This window comes from Poecilia formosa, unplaced genomic scaffold (assembly GCF_000485575.1).
Source record: "Poecilia formosa unplaced genomic scaffold, Poecilia_formosa-5.1.2 Scaffold77, whole genome shotgun sequence".
Taxonomy (NCBI): Eukaryota; Metazoa; Chordata; class Actinopteri; order Cyprinodontiformes; family Poeciliidae; genus Poecilia; species Poecilia formosa.
In genome coordinates this window covers 1,967,110-1,983,280 of record NW_006800016.1, presented here as the reverse complement: position 1 = coordinate 1,983,280, position 16,171 = coordinate 1,967,110, and the positions used below count along the sequence as shown (strand labels likewise).

At 40.4% G+C, this 16,171-nt stretch overlaps 1 protein-coding gene across 1 annotated transcript; it reads right to left on the bottom strand.

The window, feature by feature from the left end:
- Positions 1–351: 351 nt before the first annotated feature.
- Positions 352–4,228, bottom strand: frrs1l (ferric-chelate reductase 1-like). Its single transcript, XM_007556226.2, has 5 exons — positions 3,673–4,228; positions 3,321–3,405; positions 2,145–2,283; positions 661–907; positions 352–581 (listed from the first exon to the last, which is right to left on the bottom strand). The coding sequence occupies exons 1-5, from the start codon at positions 3,875–3,877 to the stop codon at positions 409–411; spliced, it is 849 nt and encodes a 282-aa protein (XP_007556288.1). The 5' UTR covers positions 3,878–4,228; the 3' UTR covers positions 352–408.
- Positions 4,229–16,171: the final 11,943 nt, after the last annotated feature.

Below are 16,171 nucleotides of genomic sequence, written 5' to 3'. Positions count from 1 at the left end.
AAACACTGTGAGGGAACAGGAAAGATGTTCTTTCGTGTAATTTTTCTTCCCTCTTTGGATTCCAGGAAGTTTCCACACAAGTTGCGAGCAAACAGCAGGATCCTGAAATGACTACCAGATTATTCATTGGCTTGTGTAAACACTGTCTTCTAAATCAAAAGATGCTGAAAAAGACTGTTTAATTTGAAACTACTCTATTATCAGATATCTGAAGCACATTTCTCCTCCATAACATGTGTTTATTCAATTGTCAAGATGAGAGATGCTTGTATAATCTATCATGTTCCATACATCTAAGATAGTCCTTATCTGTGCAAAGTATACATTTCATTATGGCAACCAACATTTTAGTTTTTTTATTGCTGCACGATCAACTCCCTCCTATCCAGTGTGATTGGCTGTGCTTGATTATGGTGTCCCCATGAGCAAATAGAAGGTGAGAGCTACTATGAGCAGCAAGCAGATTGGAGAATTGAAGGTCTGATAGGCTGTGGAGGGCATGAAGATGTCTTCATACTTATAGATGCTGATCATGCGGTCACTGACCGGAGGATTGTCGATGTCGTGCCTTGTGATGGAACCTGTTGGTGAAGTGGGGACTATGTTATGCTGGAATTTCTTGTAAAGAAGTCAGACTGATGTTTTGGTCTTCTTACGTACCTTGAATGGCAGGTCCCCACGCAAACAGGTAATACCAGGAAAGATGCAAATCCACCAGCGTTTCCTCTCTCGGGACGTACAACGGTCGTTTGAAACGGCAGGTCACCCGATTGTTCTCGAAGATTCCTTCTTCATCCCGAGCCGGGTTCCTCTTGATCTCCTTGGCCCATTGGCCGACGTTGTAAAAATGGTGGATTCTCACACGTCCATTGTCATCATGAACGCAACCCATCACATCGTCTCCACCCTGCGTCAGAAAGGTTCATCGAGAGAAGAAAATATTTGTTTAGTGGTGATGTAATTTGAGGATACTGATGATGCTGGTTTAGCTGATGCCAATTATTCTTTAAAAACTATATCAACATATTTAATGTGCGTATTGTTGTAGTGCCGATTCACCACAAATATTGTCTCAAGGCATTTTACAAGTAAAAAAAAATATACACAGTATATAAAAAAATATACGTGTATATTTCAGGAAGCTTTACCAAATCTCAAAATAAATACATTACAATAATATTTGTAAGTACTTTGTAAATAATGTCTAAGTATATTTCAATGAAACACTTTCAGTGCTAACATACATGCTATTTTATACTAACGAAGTACAGTGTGCCTTATTAGCTGTTGCTTTGGGAACCTGTCGTTCCCCTAAGATGAGCCAAAAGTCTTCAAAAGGAGAGCAAAGCAAAGTGAGTAAATAGGTGAGTAAAGCACACATAATCTGCCCATATGAGAGTATTTCATAGTCACCACAGTTTCTGACTGGAGTAGCAACAAACAGCTTCATGTAGCACTTGTAGATGAAGTGACAGACGGTGTAGAGTGACCAAAGTTGCATCCAAAGATGTTGCTCATGTGTTTATTTATGCTGCACCATCAGACGACTTGAGGATTATGTGTTTCCAGTAGAAGTCCAGTCTCTGCCTTTAGGCACTGAGCTCTTCCAACAATACTCTTTTATTTTTTAATAACAGTGTACTGTGTGTTTTACATGATGAATGAACTGCACGGTGTACACAAAGTAGAAAGCCAAGATTCATTGATGGACCGAACCATGAATGTTTCTTTTATAGTCACTGATTAATCTGCAGTACTTCTACAATGGTCCTTATTGTAATTTCCCTAAAATGTATCTTTTTTTTTACCCTCTCGAACTGCGTTTGAGAGAGAAAGTCCTAGAAAGAGGTTCTATTAATCATATATCTTGTACTTTTGTTTGTTAAATAAATGTTTAAACAAAAACATGTCTAAGATAAAAAAAAAACTTTCTTGACTTGTCTAACACATTGCTTAATGTTTGCCGTTTCTCAACCTTTCATTATCATACAGTCAATACAAACCTGGTTAATCAAACAGCAAACTATTTATTTTCTGACACGTTACTTTAGAAAAAAAAATGCATGTTCTGATTAGTAAAGCAAATATGAATATGAACATTTACAAACAGGAGAAGTGATCGCGGGTGTTGCACAGCTTCTCACCATTTTCTTGTCAGAGGAGAAACCCACGGCGACCCAGCCGTCTGTGTCTGCACTCATCTCATACTCCACATCTGTACCGATGCGGCGGTAGCTCAGAAAGTAATCACACGTCTCTGCATCGCACCCTGGCTTCCCGTACCTGCACATGTACAGGACGTATCCGTCAACAGAAAAGACACATGCAAAACCTTCTGCAAAAAAGGTTTTGTATTGTCAGAAATAAGGTTGACATAAACTCCGGCATTTTGTTAAACGAATGAATACGTCCTATTCAGATTCATAGTAATAGACTACGAAGAATTTTTAGGTTTACAGTTTCTTAGAAAAGTGTTTGTACTCTTTGGACTTCTTCACATTTTGTCACTTTACCAACACAAATTAAATTTTAGCAGGGTTTAATATGGTAGACAAACACAAAGTACATCATAGTTGTTAAGTGCCAGTGGAAGGAAAATTGCTACCCCTAAATAAAATCCAGTAAAATCAATTGAGAGGTCACTTCAGCCAACAAATAATTGGATTTCACCTGAGCGTAATTTGGTGTTAGAGACTGCAAAAACATATAAGACTGGGGTGAAGGTTTATCTTCCAGCAGGACAGAAACCCAAAACACACAGCCAGATATTTCATTTATATCTGAAAAGGTTCAGATATAAGCATAGTCAGTGTTAAAATGAACCAGTCAAAGCTCAGACCTCAATCTACTTGACAATTTTTGGAAAGACTTGAAAGATGCTTTTCACAGACACTCTTAATCCAGTCAGACTGACCTTGAGGTATCTATAAAAATGGGATACATTCTAGTCTTCTGTAGTGCAAGTTGAAAGAGAAATTCTCCTCCCCTAACCAATCCCCATGGCTGCAGCAGCAGTACCAGCAAAAGCAGTAGTACAAAGATTTGCCTCAGGACTTGATGCAAATATTGGATTCACTTTTTGACGTCTTATTTATTTAAAAATAAATAAAGTGTGTATAATTTTAACTCTGCTTTGAGTTGCTCTAGCTCACAAAATCTTAACAAAATGCACGTGATTGTAATTTCACCAAATGTGGGAAGGATTTAAGGAGAGTGGATCCTATAGTAAGGCACCCTATAGCTCTGATAAGAGGACGCCCATAAAATGCAGCAGCACATCAGTTTAGAAACAGAGGATGAATGGCTGTGATGTTTCTGACCTTATGCAGCCTTTGGTAACTCCGCAGTCGCCGACTTTGATCTTGGCAAAAGGATCGACTGGTGGAGCTGTGGGGAATGGATAACCTGCAAGATACGTAAACAAAACAGCTATCATCTGTTTCTAATGATAAACTGGGCCAAATGAGGAGAGGCCATCTGCTGAGTGTGGTAGGTGTGGGTGAGGAGGAGACTGGATCAGCAGGGAGCTGGCCTAGGTGCTGAACAGCCTTTACACTCATCACAAAGCACGTTTCCCCTTTTTGGTTTTCTTAACCTAGTAGGCCCAGCAGGCTCACATTTTTCTTCACGTATACCCTCCTGGATTTCATCCAAAGAGAACCAGATCCTTACCGTCATCGGACAAATATCTGGACTCCAGAAACTCGGAGGCGAATGTGCTGTAGGAATCCTTGTGATGCTCCTGATGGCCCGGCTCTCCGTGGTCGCCGTGGCCGGTGCGAAGCGCTCCTTCGTCGGTGGGGCTCGACGCGACTCCCCACCATCCGCTCTGGCATAGCATTACCGTCAGCCGCACGAAGCTCCGCAACAAAACCATGACTAACAATGAAGCAGGAGGTGATACGCGAACACTAAACGGAAGAAGAACGGTCGAGGCTGGTCCTCATTTCTGTTTGAATGTGTTAATGGTTGCGGATTCATCCATGGCAGCGTCACGCAGTCATCTTCTGATGCCGTTTGTCTCTGTTTTCACAGAGATGGGCCGGGATGCTGCGTCGCTCACTCTGTGAGATTATCAGGCTAATTTCTCGTAAAATTGCCCAGATTTGTAATCCAATCACGTAACAGAGGCACGTGGCCCTAATCCGCAGTGAAACCCAAAACCTAATTCTTTCTGGTTGTATTTAATCCGTCATATCTCTCAGCTCGGTGAATGGTTCCGTCCTCATGTATCAGCCAATAAGCAGCCGCGACGTGCTGTCATCAGGGCCGATCAATAAGGGTTCTTGTTTTCACAACAATCCCATTAGACACAAAATGCGAACCACTGGGATCAAATCAAACCTCTTTTTTATTATTATTATTTTTACATATAAATACACACCTTATTTTTCACTCTGCGAGTACAAATATCACTTCAGTGCATCTGGACTTTATTTGACAAAGTGACACAAACTAGTACACCGTTTAAGTGGAATGAATGTGATAAATTGTTTTCTAATTTTAATATCCATACCCGCTTTACACCTAAAAACTCTCTGCCCAAAGTCAGGCACTTCGTATTGACAACTGTCTGAGAGCATGCATTTTCAAGGTTTGCCAAAAGGAGTTTTTTGGATTTTATTTAGAAGGCTAAATACATGTGTGTGCCACACTTTTCAGATTTTTATTTGTGGAAAACCTTCTTCATCCATGTTTAATTTTTCTTCTACTTCACTTCTATTTTTTCAGCTGGTCTAGTACATACAATCCCACTAAAATACACTGAAGGAGGTTGTAGCATGACAAAAAATGCTGAATGTTGTCAGGCATTGTAGGTCTACTTCTGGTACCGTTGCATACATATATGTTACATAAAAACAGAAATGACTCAAAGACATGCCATACACAGCAAAGAAATAAATTTTAAATAAATAACACAAAGACCATCTTGAATAGTTAGGTTATGCTGAAAAATCTAATATTTCTCTTTTGTATTTGGGGAATTGGAATGGTTTTCATCAGTGTTTAAGAATTATTTACATTAGTCCCACTTTTTTTCCCTAAATATTGATCGCTGTTTTCAATGTGGCATCACATAAGTAGTGTAATGCTGTAAAAATGTTTTAATACTTAATTTTATAAATGACACTAGACAGTATTTCCACTATTTCTTAACAGAACATAGTAAAAACCTTTTTTTATTGGATTTTAAACATTTCAAAATCACATGAAAGCAAAAAGATAAATTACTGTTGCAATGTCAACTGTGATCACTTGAGGGCGACATTAACCCACCGTTTAAATTTTGCTCCCAGGTTCCTTCCATATTCAGGTAAATTAAAGATTTTTGTTTTAAATACAAAACTTTGAAGGGAACAAGACAAACTAGAGTTGTTGCATTTAATTTCATGGGTTCCACTGAGAATGAACATTAATAAATTACAAATACATTTAACTTTGAATTAAAACGATCAACGTTATTCATCTAAAATTAATCACACTCTAGGTATTTATCAGTTATGTTTGATGTTTTATCTTAATGTTTTGGTTGTTATCTTTAAGCATCACGTGTCCTAATCACATTCAAACTTCAGCATCTACTTCTGTCACAGCAACACATCCTTATTTAAGCACCCAATGCAGTATAGAAACTGAACGCGTTCAAATAAGATATTTAGTTTTTGTTTTTTAAAAATAAGTTTATTTTTAAGCATTTTTGTTGAAAATACTATGGAATGTTAAGAAATTACTAAGAAAGAAAGCTGAAAGGAAATCTCAACAATGACAGAAAGATGGTAAACTTTGCTGTTCATATAAGGATCCTGCAGGTGATGCTGATGTTACACTGTGTGGAGAAACTACCTTGAAGTCTGACTGCCTTTTATAATGAAGTCAACATCAAATTCTTAAATCAGGGAACCGTCGTATGTAAAAAAATAAATAAATAAGAACCTCCACCACTTTTTTTTTTATCAATTCAGAAACGGAGAAAATATTTCAATAATTACAAACAGTGCTTTTAGGAATAAATTATGCAAAAGCTGACAAGTCTGTCTAATGCAGTTGCTACATGTTGCTGCTGTACAAAGGTAAGTTTCAACAATATTTTTGAGAAAAGTATGAATCTTCATTTTTTTTAAACTTAAGATTACGGAATGCATATCAGATTAATTTAACAACAGAGAAATAGCCATTTAAGCAGTGCTGAGGTGTGATCCTTCAATCAGACACAATCAAAAGTTTACAGCTGCATTTTGTTTCTTTCTCAGTCAGCTCCCAGTTCATAAATATTTGCTTCCATGCTGTCGCTCTGATACTGAGTAATGTCCGAGACTTAAACCTGAGTCATTCCACTAACTTCAACCTCAAACACAAAACTTATTAATAATTATTATTTTTTTCTATTTTGTTCATCATCCTCTGTGCAGTTAACCTGGAAAAGAAGCTAGACAGGATTTTGCTTCCATACCATCTGAACAGAGCATTAGGCATGAACTGAAGGGGGTTTCATGATGTTGGGCTGTAACTGTAATGTTTACATTAGGTTTCATTATTTCCTGCTTTGAACACAATGAAATCCACTCTCCAATGGACAAGCAAATAAGCAAATAGATTTAATTCCTGAGCTGCTCCCTAAGACGTTGGCTCCCTGGGCTGTGAGCCACATTGCCTGCAAGAAAAACAGCAGCTTCATTGAAATGAATTAGGCAACTTGAGCATTTTAATTCTACACATTTCTTTATATCTTTGAGCACATAAATGTATTTCACCCTGAGGTGACGCTACAAGTCTACATACATGTGCACACATGCAACACTGTGACCTTTAACCTCCCTGCTCTCCTCGCACACTCTCTCTCCCTTGCGCTGACACAAATCATCCTGATCAATCGCTCCTCTCCGTCTCGATCCGCCCAATTATCCCGTGTTTATCCTCCTATTATTTCTACGGTTACCTCGACCCTCCCTCTCTGCGTACCAATTACCATTCCGTGTGGGGGGCAATGCTTGCTGGGTAATGAGGGACTCTGGGCGTACCAATCTTAGCCTAATAGCCTTAAAGGGCCACTCATTAACACACACATATCCTCACCTCCATACCCGTATATCATGACACAGGGAGAGAGATTGAGGAGCTGGATGGGAATGGTAGTAAAGAAGGAAAGAATGAGAAAGGAAAGAGGGAGAGTGTGTGTGTGTGTGTGTGTGTGTGTGTGTGTGTGTGTGTGTGTGTGTGTGTGTGCTGTGGGGGAGTGCAAAAGAGGTGGTAAATGTCAGCAGTGTGTCTCCTGGGCCCGTGAGACGAGTCAGTGACAGCAGAACAATGTCTGCTGGGTCCATTCAGAAACACAGCTGCTGTGAGAGCATGCATGGGTTTGTTTGTGCTGCACATGGGAAGCTGCAGCTCAGAGCACACGTGGTTTGTGCCTCGCACCGTTCTGAGCACGCACACGGCAGGTGAGTCCGGGATGCTGCTGGAGATCAGCAGGAGGGTGGATGGCTTAGTGAGAGCTGTCAGTCAATAGGAGACCCTGCAGGCTTGTGTCTTCACTACGACAACTTTTTTTCTTCGGCACAAATTGATGGTCCGGAAAGGTTTACCTGCTCAAAGCTGGATTTTATTTTATCACACCAAAGAATTATACAAAAAAAAGTATTTTCTCTCCAGTGAAGGCCTTTTTTTCTTTTATCCCCCAAAGATGGTCAATCATTTGTTTGACTGGTTAGTGGGAGCTTTAAACAATTACACATTTGTGGAAATATGACTTCTTTGGTTTAGTGTAACATTAAAAACTCAATTCTAAGACAAGTCAGACCTGAACAGAATTAACATCCATTTTGGATTCATTACAGCAAACTTAAAAATTGGTCAAATGTTTAATCTGTTTGCTAAAGTAAATTTTTAAAAAAAGGAGGCGCTCACTCAGGGCACCATTACTTCAGGTTATCCCCTGCCTGTTTTCCGCCAAATGAGAGTACTGTTAGACTTTTTTTTTTTTAATAACTTAAATAACTCTAGATTTAGTTTTAAAGAATGACCAAATTTAACTTCAAAAGAAATGTTAAGAAGATCATTATAAGGAAATATTTAATAAATTAAAGTTAACCGTTTCTCTTCCTCTGCCGCTTTCACTACTAGGTGATTCATGCTGGATTATCTTCAGATAATCAGTTTATGTTACTCCCTACAATAACAGAAATAGAAAAGCTGCTGTCTTGGCACTTCAAGCTCTCTACTCTCTTTCTCTTTCAGGCAGAGGTGAGATCACTTATCGACTTCACCCTGCTTATAACACCAGGCTATTACCGCTGTCTCTGTGTCTCACACACAAACAGTCATAAAGCAGGTTTGGGATGCCCACCCACAGGGATTCATTTAAGACTTGTCAGAAATCACTCTGCTCACAGTCAGCACTATTGGCATGTTCTCCCCTCCAGACCTCCCTCCCCTCCAGACCTCACAACCGTCCCTACCAGTGAACACTTATTACACTCACAGAGTAATCCTCCGTATTAGTGGGACAGGAGCACGAGCATCTTTGTCCTGTTTGCACACAAGGTTTGGTTTGTGCTGTTTGACTGTAGGGATCTGAGTGTGTACCAGAGGGTGGAGGGGTCCGCTGTGCTGATGAAATGTTTGCTTTACCGATAAGGAGGCGCAGATGAGGCATCATCGATCGGCGCTCATTAAACATCGCCGACTGCGGTGACACACATTCATATTCAGATGACAAACATGGAAACACGCATTTACAAAACCTGAATTCGCAGCCTCTCGTACGTCACTCTCCTCCTGTGTGAGCGGCTCTCAAGGCTTGTATTGACAGCTGACTTAAAATGCTTGTTGTCGGTGGAGTTATCCATTAAGCTGCACCGCTGCTCACTCTCTGTATAGACACACCGACTGGTCAGGGCCTTAAGAAGTGATTATAGTGCTGGGCAGTGGGAGCCTGGGGCCTTACTGTCATTAGTCTGGTTAATCAGAGCCTTGCTCCAGGTTAAGCTCCGCAGCCTCCAGAGACAGGCTGATGAGCTGAGAGCTGTGCCCAGCCTGCAGTGCTGGGTTGTGGGCTCCGGTGGCTCTCCGGTGGCCCCCCGTCTGCTGCAGCCAGTAATCTATAACTTCCCCCCGGAGTAAACGAGGAGGCTCAGGCTCCTGGACAACACTGACACACTATGCATGGTAATGAGACACACACCTGGTCACACACCCACACAGAGGAAGTGTTGGCAATCATCTGTCGGTCTCGAGTTCCTCCAGCTCAGTTTCAGCAACAATCAGCCAGCAATGGCTTTATGGTAATGCTTGGTGTTATTTGACACCCCTTGAACTTTCCCGGACTTCATCATATTTTTCAGACTTTTCATTGGGATTTCATATGAAAGCAAATAGAAAAAAAAAGGTTTTCATGTTTTCTTTTTAATAAACAAAAATCTTAGATACCAGACTCTTACTTGCTTCTCTTCTTGCCTACCAGTTAAAGTGTCATTCTTTAGTTTGAAGTTGTGTCATACTTTGTAGATGTTCACAATTTGGGATATTGTTTCGCTACGTCTCCTTGATTTACGCTTCCCAACAACCTTCTCCGTCTGGCCTTGATGATGGTTCTTGTTCAATAATATTCTGTAACAAACCTCTGAGGCCTTAGTGGAAATATTGAATGTATCCCTGAGTTTTAATGACACACAATTGGACAAAGTTTCACTGGATTTTAGTTGGGTAGTTTCAGAGTTAAAGGGGTTAAATATGTACTCACATTAAGATTTTCATGTGTAAAACATATTTTGAAAACCATCTATCCAATAACTTTAACTCCTCGATTATGCAGTGTTTTTACGTTGGTTTTTCATGTAAAAATCTCAAAATAAGACACACTGAAGATTGTGGTTTTAAGTGACAAAACGTGAAAAAGTTTAATGGGTACCAACACTTCTGCAAGGCACTCCATGAATGCTTATCTACTGCCTCAGCAGAACAGGTGCATAATAACCATACACATAAATAAAACCACACATGACTTAAGGGGTCTCCGTGAGCCTCTGGGGGCTGGGGAGGCTAAACTAGGCTTGACTTCTCCATCCCTGTGTCCCATGTGAGCTCATTAGCCCCAATCATAACCACTTCGCCATGTTTGCTTTGCACGCTCCATCCATCGACACTCCCCTACACCCTTTAACAGAATCGGGAAAAGAGTGAACGTGTGCCGCGGTTTAACAGCGGGAATGCGGGCGAGTTTAAAGGACGAAGAAGGTCAGAGGGGTCCCGAGAGACCCCTTGTTTCCCTATGGACTCTTCAAAGTGGGGTGAAAAGTAGCAAAATAAGTGGGTTATCAAGTGATGAAGTGGATGACCAGGATTTAGTTTGAGCTCAGTGTTTTTGCTGCTTTTTGTGCCGGGTGACCCAGATGGGCGGTGAGGGAGGAGGGGAGGCGGCAGGACAGATAAAGGAAGAGGTTTTTCATTTAAAAAACGAGTGTATGCTGCAGAGACAGGAAGGACCCCAGAGAGCAACAGAATGGGATGAGACAACAAAGAGCCTCCATCATCGTTTTAGTGAATAGATCTGTCCATCTATGGCTTTTTATCTCCCTCTGCTTTCTCTTTTTTTTCCTCCTCTCCTAATCAGCCTCTCATTGTGCCATTAGTTGATCCTGTAGTCTTAATCAGAGGCTTGGCACCGACATCGCTGCTATCCGCTGCCCTTCCCACACGCACACCGCAAAAAAAAAAAAACCCACTAAATAAACACGTTTTAATGCAACACCAATCATGTCAGCTCCTCAATAAGCCCCCATCTCCCCTTTCTGTAGTCCGCAGCTCAAACATAACACATGGGAGGCTTGGCTCGTCCGTCCATCAGGCAGCTAACACGCTGCCTGTCTAAAAATGAGCGTGTGTGTGTGTGTGTGTGTGTGCGTGTGTGTGCGTTTGTGCAACTTCCCGAGGGAAGGGGGAATGATTTTAACTCAGTAACCTGAATCACCTTCTATCCCAAATCTCTGCTGCATGAACACTGTACACACACGCACACACACAGACACACGCACGCACACTGTCTTTCTCTTTTATGCATGTCGGTGAGTGTGTATTGATAATGGCCATTAGCATATTTATGATCATTGCCAGCCTCTTATTGTTTGCTCGCTCCATTAATCTTCATCTGCTGCCTGCCGACTGACAGCTCAATCTAGCGGGCCATCGCTGGGCAGCGGGCATACAGGCACTCCGACGCACCAACACGCCGTCTGAGGATGCATGGAGTGTATCAGCCATCGCGGGCATTGTCTCTCACACACCTGCAGGTTGATACACACATCCAGGCAGACGGCGTGATTGACATTCACCCCTGTGGGTGTAATCACAGGAGGTTATCCCGGCCCAGCTGCATGGGGCTCTGCTTGCTGCTGCTGTGCACCTCTGAGGCGTCAGACCCGCAGGCCGAGAGCTCCTCCTGGGCTGGATGTGGGAGATGGTACCCTTTGATCAGGGAGCACCACGAGCTGCTATCCGTATCAACATCTGTTTGAGCTGCACTGACTGTCCTTAAAGCTGGGGGTACGGTAACTTTTATTTAAAAAGAAATGTTGTCTACATATTTGTTAAAACTGTCACCCACGTCCTGACAATTTAAATATGAGACATAATCTGTCCAAAAAAAAAAACAAAAACTAAAACAAAAAAACACTTCTCCATGAATGCACCGCTCCTGGACAAAAACAACCAATCAGAGTCAGGAGGAGGAGGGTCTTTGCAGTGTTAATTAACCTCGTGTATATGCTGTAGCTTTAGTCTGTAAAGTTAGTGTATATGCTTATTTTCCATAAATGAATAACTGGTAAATAAGAAATGATGTGACATGAAATCGTTTTGACTGATCAACTATTTTCAGTTCTCCTAAATAACTGTCTTTTTAAGTAAAAATCAAAAGATTTGTCTATCAGAATTGATTTTTGATAGATTTAACAGTTTCAGCTACTGATTATGATCTAAGTAATTCATTTTATCAAAAATAGTCTAAAATGGAACATCAGCCTGCCACAGTGTAAGGTACAATCCCAACTTTCCGCTGGTCATTAAGTTTTTACCAGACTCCTTCCTCAAACCAGTTCCCACCAGGGCTCCACCAAGCTTCGCCTCCTGGCTAACAGGAACAAACGCTCCTCCATGCAGGCTGTCGGGAAGACATACGTCTCCTTCATCTGCGTGGCTAATGTAATGATGGCATGTTCCTGGGCATGATGAGCGCCCAAATGTTAATATGTTTGCTGAAAGCCGGTGTGACTGAACGGCTTGCAGCTGATTACTTAGCTGAATGAGAGCTGGAAGCGGGCCAAGTTCAGCAGGAGGTCTGTTCTCCTGGTGCCTCTTCCTCTCTCCTCCCCGTCTTCTTTCCCCCTCGCTCCTTCTCCTCCTTCTGCATCTCCCCGCTGCTCCAGGAAGAGCCGCCTGGGAGTCAGGATATCTGAGCGAATTAAGACTTAGGCCTAGCTGGGACATGAATTTAACATCAAAGATGAATCGAAAAGCAGAGCGCCAACTCTCTAAATTATAGATTGAAATCTTTGTGACGGATTACCCTGAATAGATTGTGCAGCTATTGATTGAATTGGGTAAGATTCAGGATGTTGACAACATTTGATGGCCTGTTAGGAATACTTCAACCCATTGGAAAAGAGAAACATCAATGCCACTGATATATTTGTGCATTAATTATGAAGCTGGAACCAAGAGGTGATAATTAGTTTGTGTCTGATAATTAGACGCCATCGTCATTCTGCTCCACTTCAGTCATTAAGCCGGGCACTGAATTTCTATCTCAAGCTTGTATTTGGTTATATTTTGTTCCTGACTCATATAGAGTCAAATTTAGGAAACATGGCATAAAACAACCTAATAAGTTTTTAGCGAACTAATTTGGTGGAAACGTTTGCACTTCTATGCATAAAAAACTGTCCTGTTGCCTACAGAACAATTACATTTGTATGCTTATGGTCACAAAATCTGTCTTGTAATGCTTATTTTGATTCCAGTTTTCTTTTTTAGCATCAGTGTTTTTAACTATTAAGTGAAATGCTTATTGAAAATAACTCTTCTAGTAGTACCACACCACAGGACATTATTTCTATAAATCATAGCTAACACAAATTATCTTTATTTTAAATCCTAGACTGCTTTTGCCACTCTGCTTTTCTTTCTCTTACTTCAAGCTAGATTCTTGAGTTTCTTCTTTAAGTGGTGACTCAGGTGAGCCAGTTCCTGTGTTTATTTAGCCTACAAAGACACAAGCTGAAGCTAAATTTAAATTAAACCTAAACTAGCCTGAAAGTCCAGCTTTGCCAAGCCACTCAGTCCACCCCAACAACTTGTAAACCACCTTCAGGCATTATGTAGACATCTTTCACTTTTTAACATGTCATTGCTCACGAGAGGAAAATAACTACTTGATGGAAAATGTGATTTTATTGAATTTTATTATAATGTCACTCCCAAATATTTGTCAGGAGGATAAGATATTAATATTTTATAGATTTGTGCCTAAAAATCTTTGTTCTACTGTTTTTACTGCCTTCAGATGTGTCAGACCTCAACACGTAGGACTGAGGAAGTCATAATGCTTCCTGTTCCTGGGCCGTAAAGCCTGTTTTATAGAGTCTATCTGTAACATTTGACTAGAAGAGATTATAGTCCTTTTACTGTGAACTCCCACAGAGACAGAAGTTATATGAAGCTTCAATAAATCACTCGTCTCCATTGTGGTATCAGCTGGTGAGGCTGTTTGCCGATGTGCAGTGAAGACTCATGTCGTGTTAACATTTATGGTGTGTAAGCTAATATATGAGAGTAGTTTATGGAAGCAGTAAAGGCTGAAATACATAATTCCCTCATATGTATACTGTGTAAAAGCGATTTTAAAGATGAGCCCTGAATACAGATGTAGAGCAGCTCAGTAAAGATCCTGCAGATGCTGAGAGAAAATTGCTAAATTATCTGGAGCTCAAACCAGGCCAGGGCGGCTTCATTATATACTACTGATTCTTTGAGAAAAATGAGGATTTCTTTTATGTAACTATTATTTAATCTGGTGTGGGGTTTTTTTATTTTTTATTTTATTTTATTGATGGGCTGGACAGTAAATCTAATCCTCATTTCATATGCAGAAATTTGATTCAGTCAATAAATATGTTTCTTTCAAACTGACACATTTTCTGTTATCCTCTAAAAAGGGCTTGATAAGTAGATCTCCAAGCTTCCTTGAGGTCATTCAAAGCCTTTACTTTAAATGTATTTTAGATTATTTTTCTCTAAAATCTAAAATCGCATTTCATATAAGCATAATCTGCAATGGAAAATGTAGACAAATCATTTCTTTACACGATGTGCCTGACATGCACATCGTGTATTTCAGGACAGATTTTTTTAAGTATGAATGTGAGGTTGTGACTTGATGTCAAAAATCTTCTAGTGTGGATGAAATTAAACAGCCACAGCAGTAATTAAAAGGATGTAAGACACTTAATCCAAGTTATCACACCTAATAATTGTTGCCATAGTAATTTTAATCAGATTATTGGTGAATACATCTGTATAGAAAATGTATAATTTATGTTTAGTTAGAGTCTCAAGTTGCATGTAACAATTTTACGCTGAAGTAATTTGCATTTTTTTTTTCTAAACCAAATAAGAAATTTAAAGGAGGATACTCAAGGTTTAAAGTTTACAAACACCTACGTAGGCTTTGTTATCTACACCAAAAGTTATGACAATTAATTATAAGGTACATTAAGTTACAAATGTTCATCATCAAACCAGCATTTCCACACGACTAAGCAGAAAAGGTACTGCATAAGATTAAAAACTGCTTGTTTTATTATATAAAATGAAACAATTTCACCATCGATTCATAAAAAAAAAAGAAGAAGCGGAAAAATGTCTAACTTTCCAGCTGGTTTCTGCTTGTGTCTTGCATGTTTTTCTCTGTTTTCATTGCTCCCAGTCCATGACCTGGTTAGGGTGCAGGAGGAGTTCACGCTGATATATTAACACTTATGGAGCCTCTCTCATTATCAACTTCATTTAGCCTATGATTAACTTACAATCACAAGGCGTGATTAAAAGTCAGGGTAAAAATATTCCGTACATGTTTAATGTTCCACTAACAAGGAGGTCAGCTCCCAAACTGCCAGCAAAATAGATAAACGACCGTAACACACACACGCACACGCACGCACCTCGTCTTTGCCTGAAAACCCAGACCTAAACTCTTCACAGCTATCTCCCCGCCACACCTCGGTGCTGGCTGCGTGGAATTAGAAAACCAACCCCGCGGTCTCATTAATTAATTAAACACCATGTGCCAGTGGCACCTGGGTGCCGGTTATCACTGCCACTCAGACGCACCGTGATCTTAATAACCACCTCACCACAGGGCAGTCAGAGTGGAGGAGGGGCCGGAGAGACGGTCCACAACTTAAATGTAAAGAGCATGTCTTCAAAGCGCGAGGAAGCGACTGCAGACCACAACTTCATGTCTCGTAAGAGAAACACACAGCGGGCGAAACTGTGTGGTTTTGTTTGTGTTTGCCTCTTTTTGTTGTGGTCCCCCTCGGATAGAAACCGACGAGGGCCTTAAATCACTGCAGCCCTGCTCTCCTCGTGATTTACAAATAACTCTGCTCACACACATGCACTTTAAATCCTGACCAATAAGCATTTTGCTTTTATAACATTAGTTTACATTTAAAAACATTTTAAAGTCTCCTTATTCACTAAGTTACATCAGAGTCTGTAATTCAAACGGTGCTGTAAAAATGTCAAGTTAGCCTACATATCAGCCAGTATTTAAGATTCTCATTGGTGCAATGATTAAATTATTAAAAACAAGGGAATAAAAAAACTGATTTAGATCTTTTATATATATATATATATCGTGTAATCCCCTCTTGCTCAGACATGTCTTGGATGTGATTCCATACCTTCCCCTCATTTGAGTTATGCATACCTATAAATATGCAAATAATCCACTCTTCTCCCCACACCACTTGCCTGCAGCTTTTGAATGTCCAATCACTTTTCCTTAGGCCTCCATTTCTATGAGCCAATGAGGCCTAAAAAGTTGGGTTGTGAAACTTTTGGTGATTGGTGAAGGATTGGTGAGACAATTCCCGAAAGTCTGGCAAATCATTGTCTT